General features: G+C 43.8%; 1 protein-coding gene across 1 annotated transcript in view; it reads left to right on the forward strand.

Annotated features, from left to right (window-relative positions):
- Positions 1-18,199, forward strand: part of eif3f (eukaryotic translation initiation factor 3, subunit F) — a 29,290-nt gene that overhangs the window by 3,186 nt on the left and 7,905 nt on the right. The window contains 6 exon segments of the mRNA XM_034183782.1: positions 6,582-6,661; positions 6,732-6,753; positions 6,755-6,799; positions 6,801-6,871; positions 6,949-7,040; positions 7,428-7,564. Coding sequence (XP_034039673.1) covers positions 6,582-6,661; positions 6,732-6,753; positions 6,755-6,799; positions 6,801-6,871; positions 6,949-7,040; positions 7,428-7,564 — 447 coding nt within the window.

An 18,199-nucleotide genomic window follows, 5' to 3' on the forward strand; every position in this document is an offset into this window, starting at 1 on the left:
AATGCACTGCCTTGCCATCCTCGTTAATCATGACGGACAAGCGAGGGCCCGTGGTTCTTGATGCTGCCGTCTTGCAAATTTTCTGGTAGATCAGGGCAGCACATAAGCCAAAAAGTACCAGCCCTGTTACCATAAGACCAAAAATGAATAGGTCCTCGACATCCTCCACAGAGAAAGGCGCCAAGCATGCCACACGCCAGGAACTCCAGGAGTTGAGGACATAGCCCGCAGGATACGTTCCATCTGGGCAGGCAGGATCCCCCGGTCCTGACCTTCTTGTAGAAAAAATTGTCAATAGCGTTCAGAGACCAGCTGTTGGTCGCTCAATAGTGACCCCTGCAGTAGTTATAAAATCAATGCAGGTAATAAGATGGAAAAGTTACCGTGCTGCAACGCAACATCAGCTGTGAAATAGTTAATCGCCAGTCCTCTATTTAAAATATGATCTCCTCATTGCATAATTTCATGTGCTCAATTTGTGTGTCGAGGTAAGCTGTTCATGAGAAGAGTTTAAAATTTGCTTAAAACCTTGTTTGTGTAAATGCTAAACTGAGTTGGTTTGTAAAATATAGCAAATTTGTAATAAAATTCAGAATTAAAATTTGTAACTTGTGTGTGGAAATTTAACTTAAGTGTTAAAGCATATGAAATAAAAGACTGAAAATAGATTAATTTATGCATTTTATTGAAGAACAAGGTTTCTGAAGTGTCTTTGCTCCAAGGCGATTTCTCCTCTTACACACCAGTTCCCCTGCCTTAGAAAAAACTCTTTCACAGGGTACAGATGAAATGATGAGCATAAACATTTCAGTGCGAGTTGATAAAGGTGTGGATATGTTTTCGTGGTTATTCGTCCAGTATTGTAAAGGAGTACAAACATATCTAATTGAAAAATGACAGTAAACAATGCCAAAGGAGAAAAAGATTTCTCTTATTTGGCGTCAAAAGATCAAAATTATTCCAGACTGGGGAAACGTCTTTGAACGTGCCATGAAGTCAGTGGAGCAAGGTGAGGGCAAGCAAAACTCCACCAGCAAAACTCCATCCAACAAATCCGCACATGTCAATACAGTTTGTTTCCTTATAAACAATTTGGCGCGGCGCAGCCGAACGACACAGTTCCTGTATCTGTCACGTGATTTTTTTTTTTTTCTTAAAAAGCGATACGCGCACCGATACAGGGTTTTCACTCTTGTGTGCTCGGCACAGTGTTGACGCACCAGTGTTGTTCATCCCATCACTATTATTAACCATCATGATCAAATAATGTGATTATCATCAGATAAATAAAGTAAAACCTCTTAAATCATTCTAAAGTCAGTTTTAAGCAGAAACAAGGCGGAACTCTGTGACGCTTTGAAATGACAGATGCACAGTGAATGCATCAGGTAGCAGCTGTTGGTGCTCTGGCCGCTTTCTCTGTCTTTTATGATGAAATAATGCTGAATTTATATGGAAATGATTGTTGTACAAAAGCTTCAGATATCTGTTGCTGAGACAGATGATGACTGGAGGCAGTTTGAAGCAGAAACACGGTTAATGATGCATGCGCAGTGAAGGCAGGGCGGACCGATTTTTAGGGGAGACCGGTCGGACTGTGACACCGGCCGTGGCTGAAGGAGCGTGGGGAATATGTTGGTTGTTCTAAAGAACAACAAGGTAACCGTCACTTAAAAGAGCAAAGCCGTCGAATAACTGGCAGTTTTTGAAGCATTAACTTTGAGAGCGAGATGTGGAGCTGCACTGGCTAGAAATAACTTCACTTACATTACAACATGGCTAATTAACAGGCCGCCATCAGTGGGAGGGTTTTTACATGTCGCTTGCTTTGGGCAGAATTTTAAGAAAACCACCAAATAGTCACCAATCTTTAAAAACAAAATAAACATTGAAAATTATATCCAAACAGCAATTGGATGTTTATTTTCCCCCAACATGCAACACAAATCAGTGATGTGCAGCAGCATGCTTTGCTTTGAATTAATTCTATCAGACGTCAGTGATTAACTCTGTGAGTCTGTAATAATCAATTCAAAAATAAATTTTACAGATTGTAGTTGTCATAAAAGCGGGAGACATAAACGCAGGGAGGACAAAGAAAGAGACAGAAATAATGTGTCCACAGAGGTGCTGAATACCACATAATGCTGTGTACTGCCGTATTTTTAAGTTATAACTCCTAAATGTGATGGCCCCTGACCTTCAGTAATGCAACTTCAAGTTGACAGTTGAGATGAGATATACTTTATTGATCTTACAGTGGAGAAATTATGTTTACACGCCAGTTACCTCAGACAGCAATTGGTCCACAATTATTACTTGTTTACCGTAATAATGGCACACATCAGAATTAAACACAGCACATACACATTTGACATTGTTTATGTGCACTAAGTTTGAAGAAGTCCGTTATCCCAATTGAGGCAAGTGGGTGAAGGTCACGCAGCAACCTGAGTTGTGCCACTGTCAGTTGGAGGGGGGTTCAGGGACCAGCTGCAGCTAAAACCATGCCGCCCCCACAGAAGGGAAGGGATGACATGAGCAGAAGCCGGAGTAGGGTGGTGTGTGACCATCATAACCAGCATAACCATCCCTTGGTTATGCTGCTATAGACTTAGACTGCTGGGGGGTTCCCATGATGCACTGAGTGTTTCTTTCTCTTTTTGCTCTGTATGCACCACTCTGCATTTAATCATTAGTGATCGATCTCTGCCCCCCTTCACGGCATGTCTTTTTCCTGGTTTTTTCCCTCAGCCCCAACCAGTCTCAGCAGAAGACTGCCCCTCCCTGAGCCTGGTTCTGCTGGAGGTTTCTTCCTGTTAAAAGGGAGTTTTCCCTTCCCACTGTTGCCAAGTGCTTGCTCATAGGGGGTCGTTTTGACCGTTGGGGTTTTTCATAATTATTGTATGGCCTTGCCTTACAATATGGAGCGCCTTGGGGCAACTGTTTGTTGTGATTTGGCGCTATATAAGAAAAAAGTTGATTGATTGATTGTGTGATGGGGGTAGGAGTGGGGTTGGGAGAGGGAGTGGAGCATGCTTCAGTCTTGTGAAACACTTTGTGAGTTGAGATAAGAAAACAGCCGAATGTTCACCAAGGCCAGGCATTCTTCTGGAGGAAAACAGTTGGGCAATTTGTCCTTCAGACCTGATAAGCCTGCGGTGTTGTGGTTTGAGCAGTGAAAAACACTTTTTACAGCGTCACATGAACAACCAAATCCCAATTATGAATTAAGAATATTCACCGGCCTCCGAAATCTTCATCTTCATCTCCAAGGCGTGCATCTGCTCCAAGATGTCATCCAATTTGCATCTGAGTTCAAGAGTCATCACAGTCTGAGAATGCACTGCCCTTGCCTACCTTGTTAATCATGACGGACAAGTGAGGGGCCATGGTTTTTAATGCCGCCGTCTTGCCAATTTTCCGGTAGGTCAGGGCAGCACATAAGCCAGAAAGTACCAGCCCTGCTACCATAAGACCAAAAATGAATAAATCCTCGACGTTCTCAACAGAGAAAGGCGCAAAGCATGCAACACGCCAGGAACTCCAGGAGTCGAGAACAGCCCGCAGGATGCATTCCATCTGGGCAGGTAGGATCCCCCGGTCCTGACCTTCTTGTAGAAAAGATGGTGTCAATAGCATTCAGAGACCAGCTGATCAATTCCATGGTTAATCCAATAGTAGTCCAATAGATCCAGAATCCAATATAGTTGAGGAATTCACAGTCTGGTGAAGTAGGGACTTGAAGGTTAAGCAGAGAGAGGGGATGCGACCGCCCTCGTCGGAGTCCCAAGCTGAATTAAGTTTAATTTTTAGTAGACCGGGACTTAAACATTTAGTTTAAGTCCCGGTCACACGGCACTAATGAAGGACACCGAAGCCAAAATGAAACAAGAAATCTGGACTTATGTTGACATTCGGAGACATTGTTTAACCGTTGTCCAGCTTCATTCCTGTAGATGGCGTTTCATCACAATTTTCCAACTGTTGAAAAATGTGAACGAATCCCGATGACAACTTCAATTCGTCCTTATTCCGTTTTGCTTTGTGTCTTGACGGTTCCTCATCATTTGAGTAGTTCCTGTACCCTCAGTGTTCCGTTTGATTGTCGTCCAACTTCGTCTAACCTCCCAAGTCTGACACCATCCCTGGTTCTCAAGACCAGGCACCTAAGTGGCTCTACTCTGCTCTTTTCTACTCTCCTATTTTACTCTTCCTTTTTAGATATTTAGATATACCTTAGTATACTAGCATAGTTCCACCTTAGAATTGGAATATAATATATAAGATATACCTTACTGAATTTTCATCTTGCACGAATATTAGCGATATCTGAACAGATCAGTAACTGAAGATCCGACGACCTGAACGTGACTCGTCTATGTATGGGACGAAAAGCAACGTTTTCATACAGAAACAATAGAGGCAAGAACGTTTGATCAGCTAGTATAACTATTTATGCATGTTCCAGCTGTTTGTGGTTGGAATATGTGTGTGCGCACGTTGTTGTGAAGACAAACAGAAAACCAGATCTGGCACCTGCAGGTGCTAGTGACACAACAGGCTGGCCGCGGAGGGCGGGCTGGCGCTCGGTCTGATACCCGCTGTCAGTCACGTCATCATGAATGTTTTGATTTTGTTTAAAGCATCAAGGTTGCTGTTGGCTTCATTTTTCTTTTTAGTTTCGGTTTTGTTTCATTCTTTTATGTACTGTGGACTCGCAGGCTTAGCAGTGATGGGATAAGTGCCGGCTCATTCGTCCAGTTTTCCTTGATTTGTGACTTTTTTTTTTTCCCTTTCTTCAGCTATTGTCGTGTGCTGTGTGAGCAGGCCTTTAGGAAGCAGTGATGTGTTGCTGCTGTACTTTCTGTTCTAGGACTGAATTGGCTTTGATCGCAGACTATCTGCTTATATTCCACTTACTGACCCACTGCTCTTCACAGTTTGGATGTATTTTGCGCTTTCAGACACTGCGAACGCTGGACTCCATATTTACACTGAACAAAACATTAACATAACACTTTTGTTTTTACTCCCATTTTTCATGAGCTGAACTCAAAGATCTACAACATTTTCTATGAACACAAAAGACCTATTTCTCTCAAATAGTGTTCAGAAATCTAAGTCTGTGTTAGTGAGCACTTCTCCTTTGTTGAGATAATCCATCCCACATCACAGGTGTCACATACCAAGATGCTGATTAGACATAATTATTGGACAGGTGTGCCTTAGGCTGGCCACAATAAAAGGCCAATGTTTCAGATCAGTTCAGTTTTAAAAGCCAGCAAGAGATGTTGTTACATATTTTATTGGAATGTCTGCGTCATCGTAAAAATAGTTGTTGAAACTACAAAGCAAATCATGGATGGAAAGAATGTTTTGCAATGGGGACACAATTAGAAAGTGTGAGAGTTCCATCAGGAATAAGTTCAAGTGGGTCTGATTAGAGGAAAAGGACCAAAACGGCTCTATATGTAATCGCGCATATGACAAGCTAACACTACCCAGTCAGTCTTTGGTCTTACTATAGCGTGTTGTTGACGGCTCAGGCAGCCATATTCTCCATGAATTCATTGTCAGTTGACATGGTTCAGAGTATTTCTTTGGGTGAATTTAGTTCAACCTGTCTGAATGCAAACTCAGTATAATTGTTTTTACCTAGCATGTAATATATACTTTTAATGGCTTCTTCTGCTACATGGAGCATAAAATATTCACATAGAAAAAGATGATAAACATTGAACACGCTTGTAGAAGACAAATATTGATGTGAAAAACTTGTGTTGTTTTGAACTACACATAAATTCTAAATATCCCAGAAGTGCTGATGTCAGCACTGGGTGGAAAAAAAATCCATTATTCCCTTTCCCATTTATATGTGTGACAAACATGAATAAGAATAGAATTTAAACCCAAATCAGTGTTGTTGTGAACTGAGGGTGATGTTGGTGACTATTAACAAACAGTAGGTGCAGATTTACCTTCGAAATGTTTTTATTCATGTTAAAACATGATGTGTTGTTATAAAAGGCTAATATTTGGAAAAGTGTAGAGATGAAACAGGAACAATCCCATGAAAATATGTGGTTTTGTCAGATAGTAATAACACTGTATTCTAATCCATGTGACAGACTTGATTATAGGCCTACAAGATCAACAATATGGGAAAATGTGCTTTTCATGATTAAAATCGGCAAGAAAATGGGATTGATAGGTGAGGTGATGGTCTAGTGGTTAAGGTTTTGGGCTTGAGTCCAGAAGATCATGGGTTCAAATCCCCACCTGACTGGAAAATCACTAAGGTCCCTTGGGCAGGTCTTTAATCCCCTATTGCTCCCAGTGTGTAGTGAGCGCCTTGTATGGCAGCAACCCTGACATCCGGGGTGAATGTGAGGCATAATTGTAAAGCGCTTTGGAGTGTCTGATGCAGATGGATATGCGCTATATAAATGCAGTCCATTTACCATTTATTCACCATTGAAAATTCTCTCATTTAGCTTATTAATTACATCAAATTGCATGTAATAAAACAAAGTTTCAAGGCCCATTCACATCACTGTTACTGTCACTGAACCTTGCAGGTTGCTGTGGACATGGAGTTTGCCAAGAACATGTATGAGCTCCACAAGAGAGTGTCGCCCACTGAGGTCATCATTGGATGGTGCGTGTGTCGATCCGCTCATCCTGCCTTTGTGTGAAGGTATGTGTTAAAAATGCCATGTGTCTGACAGGTACGCTACCGGCTTCGACATCAACGGAACACTCGGTGCTGATCCACGAGTACTACAGCCGCGAGGCCCTCCAACCCCATCCACCTCACCGTGGACACGGCGCTGCAGAGCGGAAAGATGAACATCCGTGCCTACGTCAGGTCTGCTGCCGCGCTTTGTTTTTGTGTGTTACACTGTGTGTGTGTGTGTCTGACTGCAGTTGTTTCCTCCCACACAGTGCGCAGATGGGTGTGCCAGGAAAGACCGTTGGCGTGATGTTCACCCCGCTTACCGTGAAGTACATTTACTATGACACAGAGCGGATCGGTGGTGAGAATGAAGACCTCAAATGAAAGCAATATTTGTGATGTTAGAACTGGATTAAGTTCTTGGAAGATGATTTCATGTGTGGCTTTTGGTCTGTGTTCAACCCGTGTACGCCCCAGAGTGTTGAACCTTACAAACGGGAAAACTAATGGGAGTCATTAATTCAGCAGAATTACACGTAGCGTACAGGATGGACAGACGCTGGCGGCATACATGCAGCCCTGACCTCTGGCTAAGAAAAGGCCTCCTTCATTAACCAGCATTTGACAGTAAATGGCTCATTTTAAAAAGTCCTTCCCATATGAATCTGTCATGGGAATAATGACTGACTGGCTGCGTCAGTCTCATCTGTGGTGCTGTATATGTTCTGATACACAGTCTGTCTTTCAGTGGACCTTCTGCAGAGGACACGTGTGGCTCCCAGTCGTACCAAGGGCCTGACCTCTGACCTGGCCCAGGTGGGCAGCTCTGCAGCCCGGATACAAGACATGCTGGCGACTGTGCTCTCGTACATTGAGGATGTGCTGGTGAGTGGCCAAGCTGCTGGAGCTGACAGCTGTTAGAACACCCTAGAAAGAAAGTTTTTGACCAATAATTTGAATTGATGACGCTCTTGATATATTTAATTTTTCTTAAACATTTCAGTATAAATGCTTCTGAAGTTGTAGGACTATACTCTTAAATGTGTTACTGCACCATATTTCACACAGTACAGAAGTGTTTAAGAACATTTATTGTGTGCATTTGCAATAAATAGAAATATACAAAAAAAAAATGTTTCCTCAAGTAACTGAAATTTTTGGAAAACACTTTGATGAAATACAGTTCAGTCTAAAAGTATTTACCACTTGGTATTTCATACATTTTAATTTGTTTATGCCATTTCAAACACAAAAACTACAAAAAAAATAAAAAATTTTAAAATTATCATCCTTAGACTAACTCAAAATAAATCTCTACAACATGGGTTAAAGTTCTCCGTCACCACGACGGATTTCCATCATTTGGAAAATTACGCGTGCGCACGTGGTGTCTTGCATGTTTTGGGGCTGAAATATGATAGTCTCACTGTCAAAGCAACATCCCATTCTGCGCTAATCAAAGCAGCAGCAATGTGTGCGTGAATGGCGCTGCACTGAGTTGGAAGGGACTGTGTGAATTTTCCTTCCTCTCTGCTCTGTTTACTGCTTGCCATGAGCCACGGTCCTTCTCCTCCCTGTCTTCGTGAGAACATTGGCAGACACTCCCCAAGTAGAGTGAGGGTGTGGCTTTGCTTTGAACCAATGAAGCATTGATCCGTCTCACTGCTTAGATGGTTTGTTGTATTATTTCACTTTATCTTAATTTTTCCCCGCTAAAACCCTAAAGAGCATATGTCTGTAATATTTATCTTTATATATTAAACCGACCTGTTATGGTCTTCTAAAACAGTTGATAGATGTATTTTATAACTTAAAAACAGGACCGATGCTAACACATTGGCATGCCTATGGCGTTTTCAATGTTAAAGTTAGCATTAAGCTGTTTGCATCTCAGCACGTTTGTGTGCATTTGTTTTCTGTATAATAAATAATTAATGGCTTAGCGTTTGTTGTCGCAAAAGAGTCAAATGTATTACAAATTGTAATATTTATTTATTTTATTTATATATTAATAATAATAGCAGCAACAACAAAAGTAATAACTTATATTGCTATACAATTTTAGAGAAACAGACAAGAGAACCTGATAAAACAAAATGCAACAGAAAAGGTAAAACCAACTAACAATGAACATAAATAAATATAGAAATAAGTGTTTCCTGTGAACACCGAGTGACTCTTAAACCTCCACTTCATCCCTGTTTTGTTTAAGTTTAATGACAATTTGTTTCAGTCAAACCACATCTAAGCTGTGTTTTTACACAATAAAAAATAAAATGCACTAAACTGCACATTTGTGACTTTTTTTCATGAAAATGTCTTATTAAAGATCACATATTACACTTCAGTCTGGCCTTTAAAATACTTTAGTGGACTCTTGCTGTAATATGTTGTCAGTGGTTGAGATAGTTGCTGTCGGCATCTAAACCTGATGGAAATCTGTGATGTGTCGGTGATGTATGTATGTGCAAAATAAAACAAAACACTACTCCAGGTATGTTTTTGACCAGAATATAACCTCATAACTTTGTTACAAGCTCAAACGTTGATGTTGCGTGATAAAGACCTTTTAATAATAACTCACTTAAAGAAATAATGGCAAAACTCACATGTAAGTAAAAAAAACAAAACAAAAACAACAACAAAAAAGATTAATCGATTACTAAAATAATCGTTAGTTGCAACCATAGTTTGTTTTAGGAGTGAGAGCATTTTACTGATTAAATGTGAATAAGCCAGTTTTGAGTTTCTCAGTGCGCATGTGTTTTCAAAACTGGTGACAGTGTTACTTTGTGCACAGCAGAACAACGTTGTCAGTTGCTTTAGGCCCTAATGTTGTATTTTATTGACTGTACAGCCAGCAACACAGCACCCATTTGGTGCATTCACCGCATTAGAACAAATCAAAATACTACAGAAGACAAAGAATTTTTACTTGACAGTTTGAAGTGAGTTTTGTTTCATAGGCCTTCATACCCATTAAAACTCACTATCAATCAATCAATCAATTTTATTTATATAGCGCCAAATCACAACAAACAGTTTCCCCAAGGCGCTTTATATTGTAAGGCAAGGCCATACAATAATTATGTAAAACCCCAACGGTCAAAACGACCCCCTGTGAGCAAGCACTTGGCTACAGTGGGAAGGAAAAACTCCCTTTTAACAGGAAGTAACCTCCAGCAGAACCAGGCTCAGGGAGGGGCAGTCTTCTGCTGGGACTGGTTGGGGCTGAGGGAGAGAACCAGGAAAAAGACATGCTGTGGAGGGGAGCAGAGATCGATCACTAATGATTAAATGCAGAGTGGTGCATACAGAGCAAAAAGAGAAAGAAACAGTGCATCATGGGAACCCCCCAGCAGTCTACGTCTATAGCAGCATAACTAAGGGATGGTTCAGGGTCACCCGATCCAGCCCTAACTATAAGCTTTAGCAAAAAGGAAAGTTTTAAGCCTAATCTTAAAAGTAGAGAGGGTGTCTGTCTCCCTGATCTGAATTGGGAGCTGGTTCCGCAGGAGAGGAGCCTGAAAGCTGAAGGCTCTGCCTCCCATTCTACTCTTACAAACCCTAGGAACTACAAGTAAGCCTGCAGTCTGAGAGCGAAGCGCTCTATTGGGGTGATATGGTACTACGAGGTCCCTAAGATAAGATGGGACCTGATTATTCAAAACCTTATAAGTAAGAAGAAGAATTTTAAATTCTGTTCTAGAATTAACAGGAAGCCAATGAAGAGAGGCCAATATGGGTGAGATATGCTCTCTCCTTCTAGTCCCCGTCAGTACTCTAGCTGCAGCATTTTGAATTAACTGAAGGCTTTTTAGGGAACTTTTAGGACAACCTGATAATAATGAATTACAATAGTCCAGCCTAGAGGAAATAAATGCATGAATTAGTTTTTCAGCATCACTCTGAGACAAGACCTTTCTAATTTTAGAGATATTGCGTAAATGCAAAAAAGCAGTCCTACATATTTGTTTATATGCGCTTTGAATGACATATCCTGATCAAAAATGACTCCAAGATTTCTCACAGTATTACTAGAGGCCAGGGCAATGCCATCCAGAGTAAGGATCTGGTTAGACACCATGGTTTCTAAGATTTGTGGGGCCAAGTACAATAACTTCAGTTTTATCTGAGTTTAAAAGCAGGAAATTAGAGGTCATCCATGTCTTATGTCTGTAAGACAATCCTGCAGTTTAGCTAATTGGTGTGTGTCCTCTGGCTTCATGGATAGATAAAGCTGGGTATCATCTGCGTAACAATGAAATTTAAGCAATACCGTCTAATAATACTGCCTAAGGGAAGCATGTATAAGTGAATAAAATTGGTCCTAGCACAGAACCTTGTGGAACTCCATAATTAACCCTAGTCTGTGAAGAAGATTCCCCATGTACATGAACAAATTGTAATCTATTAGACAAATATGATTCAAACCACCGCAGCGCAGTGCCTTGAATACCTATGGCATGCTCTAATCTCTGTAATAAAATTTTATGGTCAACAGTATCAAAAGCAGCACTGAGGTCTAACAGAACAAGCACAGAGATGAGTCCACTGTCTGAGGCCATAAGAAGATCATTTGTACCTTCACTAATGCTGTTTCTGTACTATGATGAATTCTAAAACCTGACTGAAACTCTTCAATAGACCATTCCTCTGCAGATGATCAGTTAGCTGTTTTACAACTACCCTTTCAATAATTTTTGAGAGAAAAGGAAGGTTGGAGATTGGCCTATAATTAGCTAAGATAGCTGGGTCAAGTGATGGCTTTTTAAGTAATGGTTTAATTACTGCCACCCTTAAAAGCCTGTGGTACATAGCCAACTAACAAAGATAGATTGATCATATTTAAGATCGAAGCATTAAATAATGGTAGGGCTTCCTTGAGCAGCCTGGTAGGAATGGGGTCTAATAAACATGTTGATGGTTTGGATGAAGTAACTAATGAAATAACTCAGAACAATCTGAGAGAAAGAGTCTAACCAAATACCGGCATCACTGAAAGCAGCCAAAGATAACGATACGTCTTTGGGATGGTTATGAGTAATTTTTTTCTCTAATAGTTAAAATTTTGTTAGCAAAGAAAGTCATGGTCATTACTAGTTAAAGTTAAAGGAATACTCAGCTCAATAGAGCTCTGACTCTTTGTCAGCCTGGCTACAGTGCTGAAAAGAAACCTGGGGTTGTTCTTATTTTCTTCAATTAGTGATGAGTAGAAAGATGTCCTAGCTTTACGGAGGGCTTTTTTTATAGAGCAACAGACTCTTTTTCCAGGCTAAGTGAAGATCTTCTAAATTAGTGAGACGCCATTTCCTCTCCAACTTACGGGTTATCTGCTTTAAGCTACGAGTTTGTGAGTTATACCACGGAGTCAGGCACTTCTGATTTAAAGCTCTCTTTTTCACAGGAGCTACAGCATCCAAAGTTGTCTTCAATGAGGATGTAAAACTATTGACGAGATACTCTATCTCACTTACAGAGTTTAGGTAGCTACTCTGCACTGTGTTGGTATATGGCATTAGAGAACATAAAGAAGGAATCATATCCTTAAACCTAGTTACAGCGCTTTCTGAAAGACTTCTAGTGTAATGAAACTTATTCCCCACTGCTGGGTAGTCCATCAGAGTAAATATACTAGAATATACAAAATTTGACTTGCTCTTTTGAAAGATTTCTGTGGGAGATCCCCCAGACCCCCACAGTTTGAAGAGAGTTTTCTTTGTTTCAGAGGGCTTCATACCTGTTAAAATTCACCAGAATATACAAAATTTACTTGCTGTTATAAAAAATTTGTGGGGGAGATCCCCCAGACCCCCCATAATCAATTCTGTGTTTTTACTTCACAGATTGAAGTGTTTTATTTGTTTCAGAGGACTTCATACCTGTTAAAATTCACCAGAACACACAAAATTTGAATTGGTCTTTAAAAAATGTTCTGGGGGAGCACCCCCAGACCCCCAAGAATCAAGACTACACCCCGCACACCCCACCACCCTTTTATGTACCTTTAAGTTCAGGTTTTGCATTCTTTTTATGCTTTGTCTCTCTGTCTCTCCTTAGAGGCTATTTAGAATAGATTTGTGTACTGTATAATGTGTTTATTGTATTTATTGAGGAAAAAAGAGTGTGTGCCCCCACTACGCCACATTTTAGGGAATTGCTGGCATTGATTTTGCCAGGAAAAAATTTCAGTCAGATGAAAATTTATTGCTTTAACCCATGCTCTACAACTTGATATAAATTAATTAAATATAAAAGCCAAGATGATGGGTCGCATAAGTTATCAGCCCCTTTGGTATAATACCTCTCCCCCTTGAACTGCCACCTTATCGTGCTGGGGGAGTTTGCGTACCCGGAGCTATGTTGTCGTGGGCTTTGTGCCTCTGGTAGGGTCTCCCATGGCAAACAGGTCCTAGGTGACGGGTCAGACTAAGGGCAGTTCAGAAGCTCCTATGACCAGTGCGATATCAAGGACAGAAATGTCGCCCGGTATGGCAGAACCGGGGCCCCACCCTGGAGCCAGACCTGGGGTTGGGGCTCACACGCGAGTGCCTGGTGGTCGGGCCTTAGCCCACGGGGCCCAGTTGGGCTCAGCCCGAAAGAGCAACGTGGGCCTGTCCTCCTGTGGGTTCACCACCTGCAGAGGGGCCCATGGGGGTCGGATGCAGAGAGGACTGGTTGGCAGTCGAGGGCGGGTGGCCCGGCAGCATGGTCCGTGCTCACAGCCTCTGGCTGTTGGGACATGAAACGTCACCTTGCTGGGGGGGAAGGAGCCTGATCTTGTGCGGGAGGTTGAGAGGTGACCCCGACTACAGTGATAGTCGGGCTCGCCTCTCAACCAACCTCACGCACAGCTTGGGCTCTGGTACCCAACTCGTGGAGAGGGGGTGGGTGCTCCACTTCTCTGGTGTTGCCCACAGGGAGAGGCCGTGAGCTGGGGTAGCATTGCTCATTGCTCCCCAGCTTAGTCGCCATGTGTTGGAGTTCACCCCAGTGAACAAGAGGGTCGTGTCCCTATGCCTTCGGGTCGGGGACAGGTCTCTCACTGTTGTCTCAGCCTACGGGCTGAGCGGCAGTGCAGACTACCCGACCTTCTTGGAGGGGTACTAGATAGTGTTCCGACTGGGGACTCCATTGTTCTCCTGGGGGGCCTTCAACGCCCACGATTGCGGTGACAGTGAGACCTGGATGGGGGTGATCGGGAAGCACGGCCTCCCCGATCTGAACCCGAGTGGTGTTCAGTTGTTGGACTTCTGTGCTAGACACAGTTTGCCCATCATGAACACCATGTTCGAGCACAAGGGTGTCCATAAGTGCATGTGGCACCAGGACACCCTGAGCCGGAGGTTGATGATCGACTTTGTAGTCGTATCATCTGACCTTCGGCCACGTGTCTCGGACCTTCGGGTGAAGAGAGGTGCTGAGCTGTCGACCGATCACCACCTGGTGGTGAGTTGGATCTTCTGGGAGGGGAGGAAGCCGGTCAGACCTGACAGGCCGAAACGTATCATGAGGGTCTGCTGGGAACAACTGGCGGAAACCTCTGTCGGCGAGGTCTTCAACTCCCACCTATGGGAGAGTTTCTCCCAGATCTCGGGGGAGGTTGGAGACATGGAGTCCGAGTGGACCATGTTCTCCACCTCCATTGTCGATGTGGTTGCAAGGTCTCTGGTGCCTGTCACGGTGGCAATCCCCGAACCCGGTGGTGGACGCCGGAAGTAAGGGATGCTGTCAAGCTGAAGAAGGAGTCCTACTTGTCTTTTTGGTAAGTGGGCCCCCAGAGGCAGCTGACAGGTGCCAGCAGGCCAAGCGTGCTGCAGCCTGTGCGGTCGCAGAGGCAAAAACTCGGGTGTGGAAGGAGTTTGGGGAGGCCATGGGGGAGGAGTATCGGTCGGCCTCGAAGAAATTTTGGCAAACCGTCCGATGCCTCAGGAGGCGGAAGCAGCTCTCCAACAACACTGTCTATAGTGCGGGTGGGGAGCTGTTGACCCTGACTGGGGATGTTGTCGGGCGGTGGAAGGAATACTTTGAGGATCTCCTTATTCCCATCGCCACGTCTTCCGAAGAGGAAGCAGAGACTGGGGACTCAGAGGCAGACTCATCCATCACCCAGGCCGAAGTCACTGAGGTGGTCAGATAGCTCCTTGGTGGCAAGGCTCCTGGGGTGGATGAAATCTGTCCTGAGTACCTTAAGTCTCTGGATGTTGTGGGACTGTCCTGGTTGACACGCCTCTGCAACATCGCATGGCGGTCGTGGACAGTGCCTCTGGATTGGCAAACCGGGGTGGTGGTGTCTCTGTTTAAGAAGGGGGATCGCATGTGTTCCACCTACAGGGGGATCACACTCCTCAGCCTCCCCGGTAAGGTCTATTCTAGAGTACTAGAGAGGAGAATTCGACCGATAGTCGAACCTCGGATTCAGGAGGAGCAGTGTGGTTTTCATCCTTGTCACGGCACACTGGACCAGCGCTGCATCCTCCATTGGGTGCTTGAGGGTTCAAAGGAGTTCGCCCAATCAGTCCACATGTGCTTTGTGGATCTGGCGAAAGCGTTCCACTGTGTCCCTCGAAGCACTCTGTGGGGGTGCTGTGGGAGTATGGGGTCCAGGGTCGTTTGCTAAGGGCTATCCGGTCCCTGTACGACTGCAGCAGGAGCTTGGTTCACATTGCCGTTAGTAAGTCAAACCTGTTTCCAGTGCACGTTGGCCTCCACCAGGGCTGCCCTTTGTCACTGGTTCTGTTCATTACCTTTATGGACAGAATTTCTAGGCGCAGCCAGGGTGTAGAGGGTGTCCGGTTTGGGAACCACAGAACCTCATCTCTGCTGTTTGCGGACGATGTGGTTCTGTTGGCTTCATCAAATCAGGACCTTCAGCGTTCACTGGGGCAGTTTGCAGCCGAGTGTGAAGCGTCTGGGATGAAAATCAGCACCTCCAAATCCGAGGCCATGGTTCTCGACGGGAAAAAGGTGCCTTGCCCTCTTCAGGTCGGTGGAGTGTCCTTGCCTCAAGTGGAGGAGTTTAAGTATATCGGGGTCTTGTTAACGAGCGAGGGACGGATAGAGCGTGAGATCGACAGATGGATCGGTGCAGCGTCTGTAGTGATGTGGTCGCTGTATTGGAACGTCGTGGTGAAGAGAGAGCTGAGTAGGGGGGCAAAGCTCTCGATTTACCGATCGATCTACGTTCCGACCCTCACCTATGGTCATGAGATTTGGCTCATGACCGAAAGAACAAGATCGTGAATACAAGTGGCCAAGATGAATTTCCTCCGCAGGGTGGCTGGGCCCTTAGAGATAGGGTGAGGAGCTTGGTCACTCGGGAGGAGCTCAGAGTCGAGACGCTGCTCCTCCACGTTGAAAGGAGCCAGCTGAGGTGGCTCGGGCATCTTTTTCGGATGCCCCCTGGACGCCTTGCTGGAGAGGTGTTCCGGGCACGTCCCATCGAGAGGAGGAGGCCCCGGGGAAGACACAGGACACCCTGGAGGGACTACATCTCTCAGCTGGCTTGGGAACGCCTTGGGGTTCCCCCGGAGGAGCTGGGGGAGGTGTGTGTGGATCGGGAGGTCTGGTCGGCTTTGCTTGAGCTGCTGCCCCTGCGACCCAGCCTAGGATAAGCGGAAGAAAATGGATGGATGGATGGTATAATATCTGCAAATAATCAGTTTTATTGCCACTTTTCTTCAGACATGTCAGGGGATGGATACATGAACATTTCCAAGTCACTGAATATGTCTTGAACTTTATTTACATCAATTATGAAGAAATACAGTTTGACACTCTGTGGTAAATCTGTGTGGAGGAGACAGTTCTCAAAAACTGAGTGACTGTGCAAGAAGGAGAAGAGTGAGGAAAGCCACCAAGACACTCAGCCAACCCAGAAGAAGTTACAGGCTTCTGTGGCTGTAATTGGAGAAATTGTGCACAGTGCATGTTTTGTATTTTGTATCTCCAGTTATACAGCTTCATGATGAAGTGGAGCAGAGGAGGATTTTCTTTCACCAAAACATCACATCCAGGCTTCCATCTCACATGTACCGTCTAACAAATTGGAGCTGAATTTTCAGGTCTTCTTTTTAAGAAAATCCTTCTTATGCCCCGCACAGTGCTTGTGCCGCAAGGCGGGGCATATAGCATCCGGGTTGTCCGTCTGTCTGTCTGTTCGTCTGTCCGGCCGCAATTCGTTCGCCACAACGTAGCTCGGCACCTATTGCTTGCAAAAACCTCATATTTGGTGGGTACATGCCTTGGAGGAGTACTTCGCATGGGTTCGAAGGTCTGTGACCTTGACCTACTTTTGAAGGTCACCAATAGTCACATCTGTCATATCCTTTGCCACAACGTAGCTCAGCACCTTTTGCTCTCAGAAATTTCATATTTGGTGGGTATTTGCCTTGGAGGAGTACTTCGCATGGGTTCGAAATTGGTGACCTTGACCTACTTTTCAAGGTCCTTTTCAGATTTCAGAACTTTCTCTTGATGAACATATTTCCCCCAGCGTGTCCAATGACTTTGTTATACATGATCATACGTGTGAGATAATACACTGATCAGTGAGGTGTGATATCACAGTCCGATCGAGGCGGTCTCCCGAGATGATACCGAGAGGGGAAGTGGTGACATCAACACTGTCAAATATCTGACATCACCCCAAGTGTTTATAGTGAAAGGAACACCTCCACCACACCGTTTTACAGAACAACTAATTTATGCAACTGTTGAAGTGACATAGGGCCCGATTGATGCAAGATTGAAAATATGACAAAATATAATTTGGTGTGAAGTGTATCGATGCCATAACTGAGTGTGGATGTGGACAGTTGTTTTCATACAGTAGTGTTCAGAATAATAGTAGTGTTATGTGACTAAAAAGATTAATCCAGGTTTTGAGTATATTTCTTATTGTTACATGGGAAACAAGGTACCAGTAGATTCAGTAGATTCTCACAAATCCAACAAGACCAAGCATTCATGATATGCACACTCTTAAGGCTATGAAATTGGGCTATTAAAAAAAGTAGAAAAGGGGGTGTTCACGATAATAGTAGTGTGGCATTCAGTCAGTGAGTTCATCAGTTTTGTGAAACAAACAGGTGTGAATCAGGTGTCCCCTATTTAAGGATGAAGCCAGCACCTGTTGAACATGCTTTTCTCTTTGAAAGCCTGAGGAAAATGGGACGTTCAAGACATTGTTCAGAAGAACAGTGTAGTTTGAATAAAAAGTTGATTGGAGAGGGGAAAACTTATACGCAGGTGCAAAAAATTATAGGCTGTTCATCTACAATGATCTCCAATGCTTTAAAATGGACAAAAAACCAGAGACACGTGGAAGAAAACGGAAAACAGCCATCAAAATGGATAGAAGAATAACCAGAATGGCAAAGGCTCAGCCATTGATCAGCTCCAGGATAATCAAAGACAGTCTGGAGTTACCTGTAAGTGCTGTGACAGAAGCCTGTGTGAAGCTAATTTATTTGCAAGAATCCCCCACAAAGTCCCTCTGTTAAATAAAAGACGTGCAGA

Source organism: Thalassophryne amazonica, chromosome 12, assembly GCF_902500255.1.
Source record: "Thalassophryne amazonica chromosome 12, fThaAma1.1, whole genome shotgun sequence".
NCBI lineage: Eukaryota > Metazoa > Chordata > Actinopteri > Batrachoidiformes > Batrachoididae > Thalassophryne > Thalassophryne amazonica.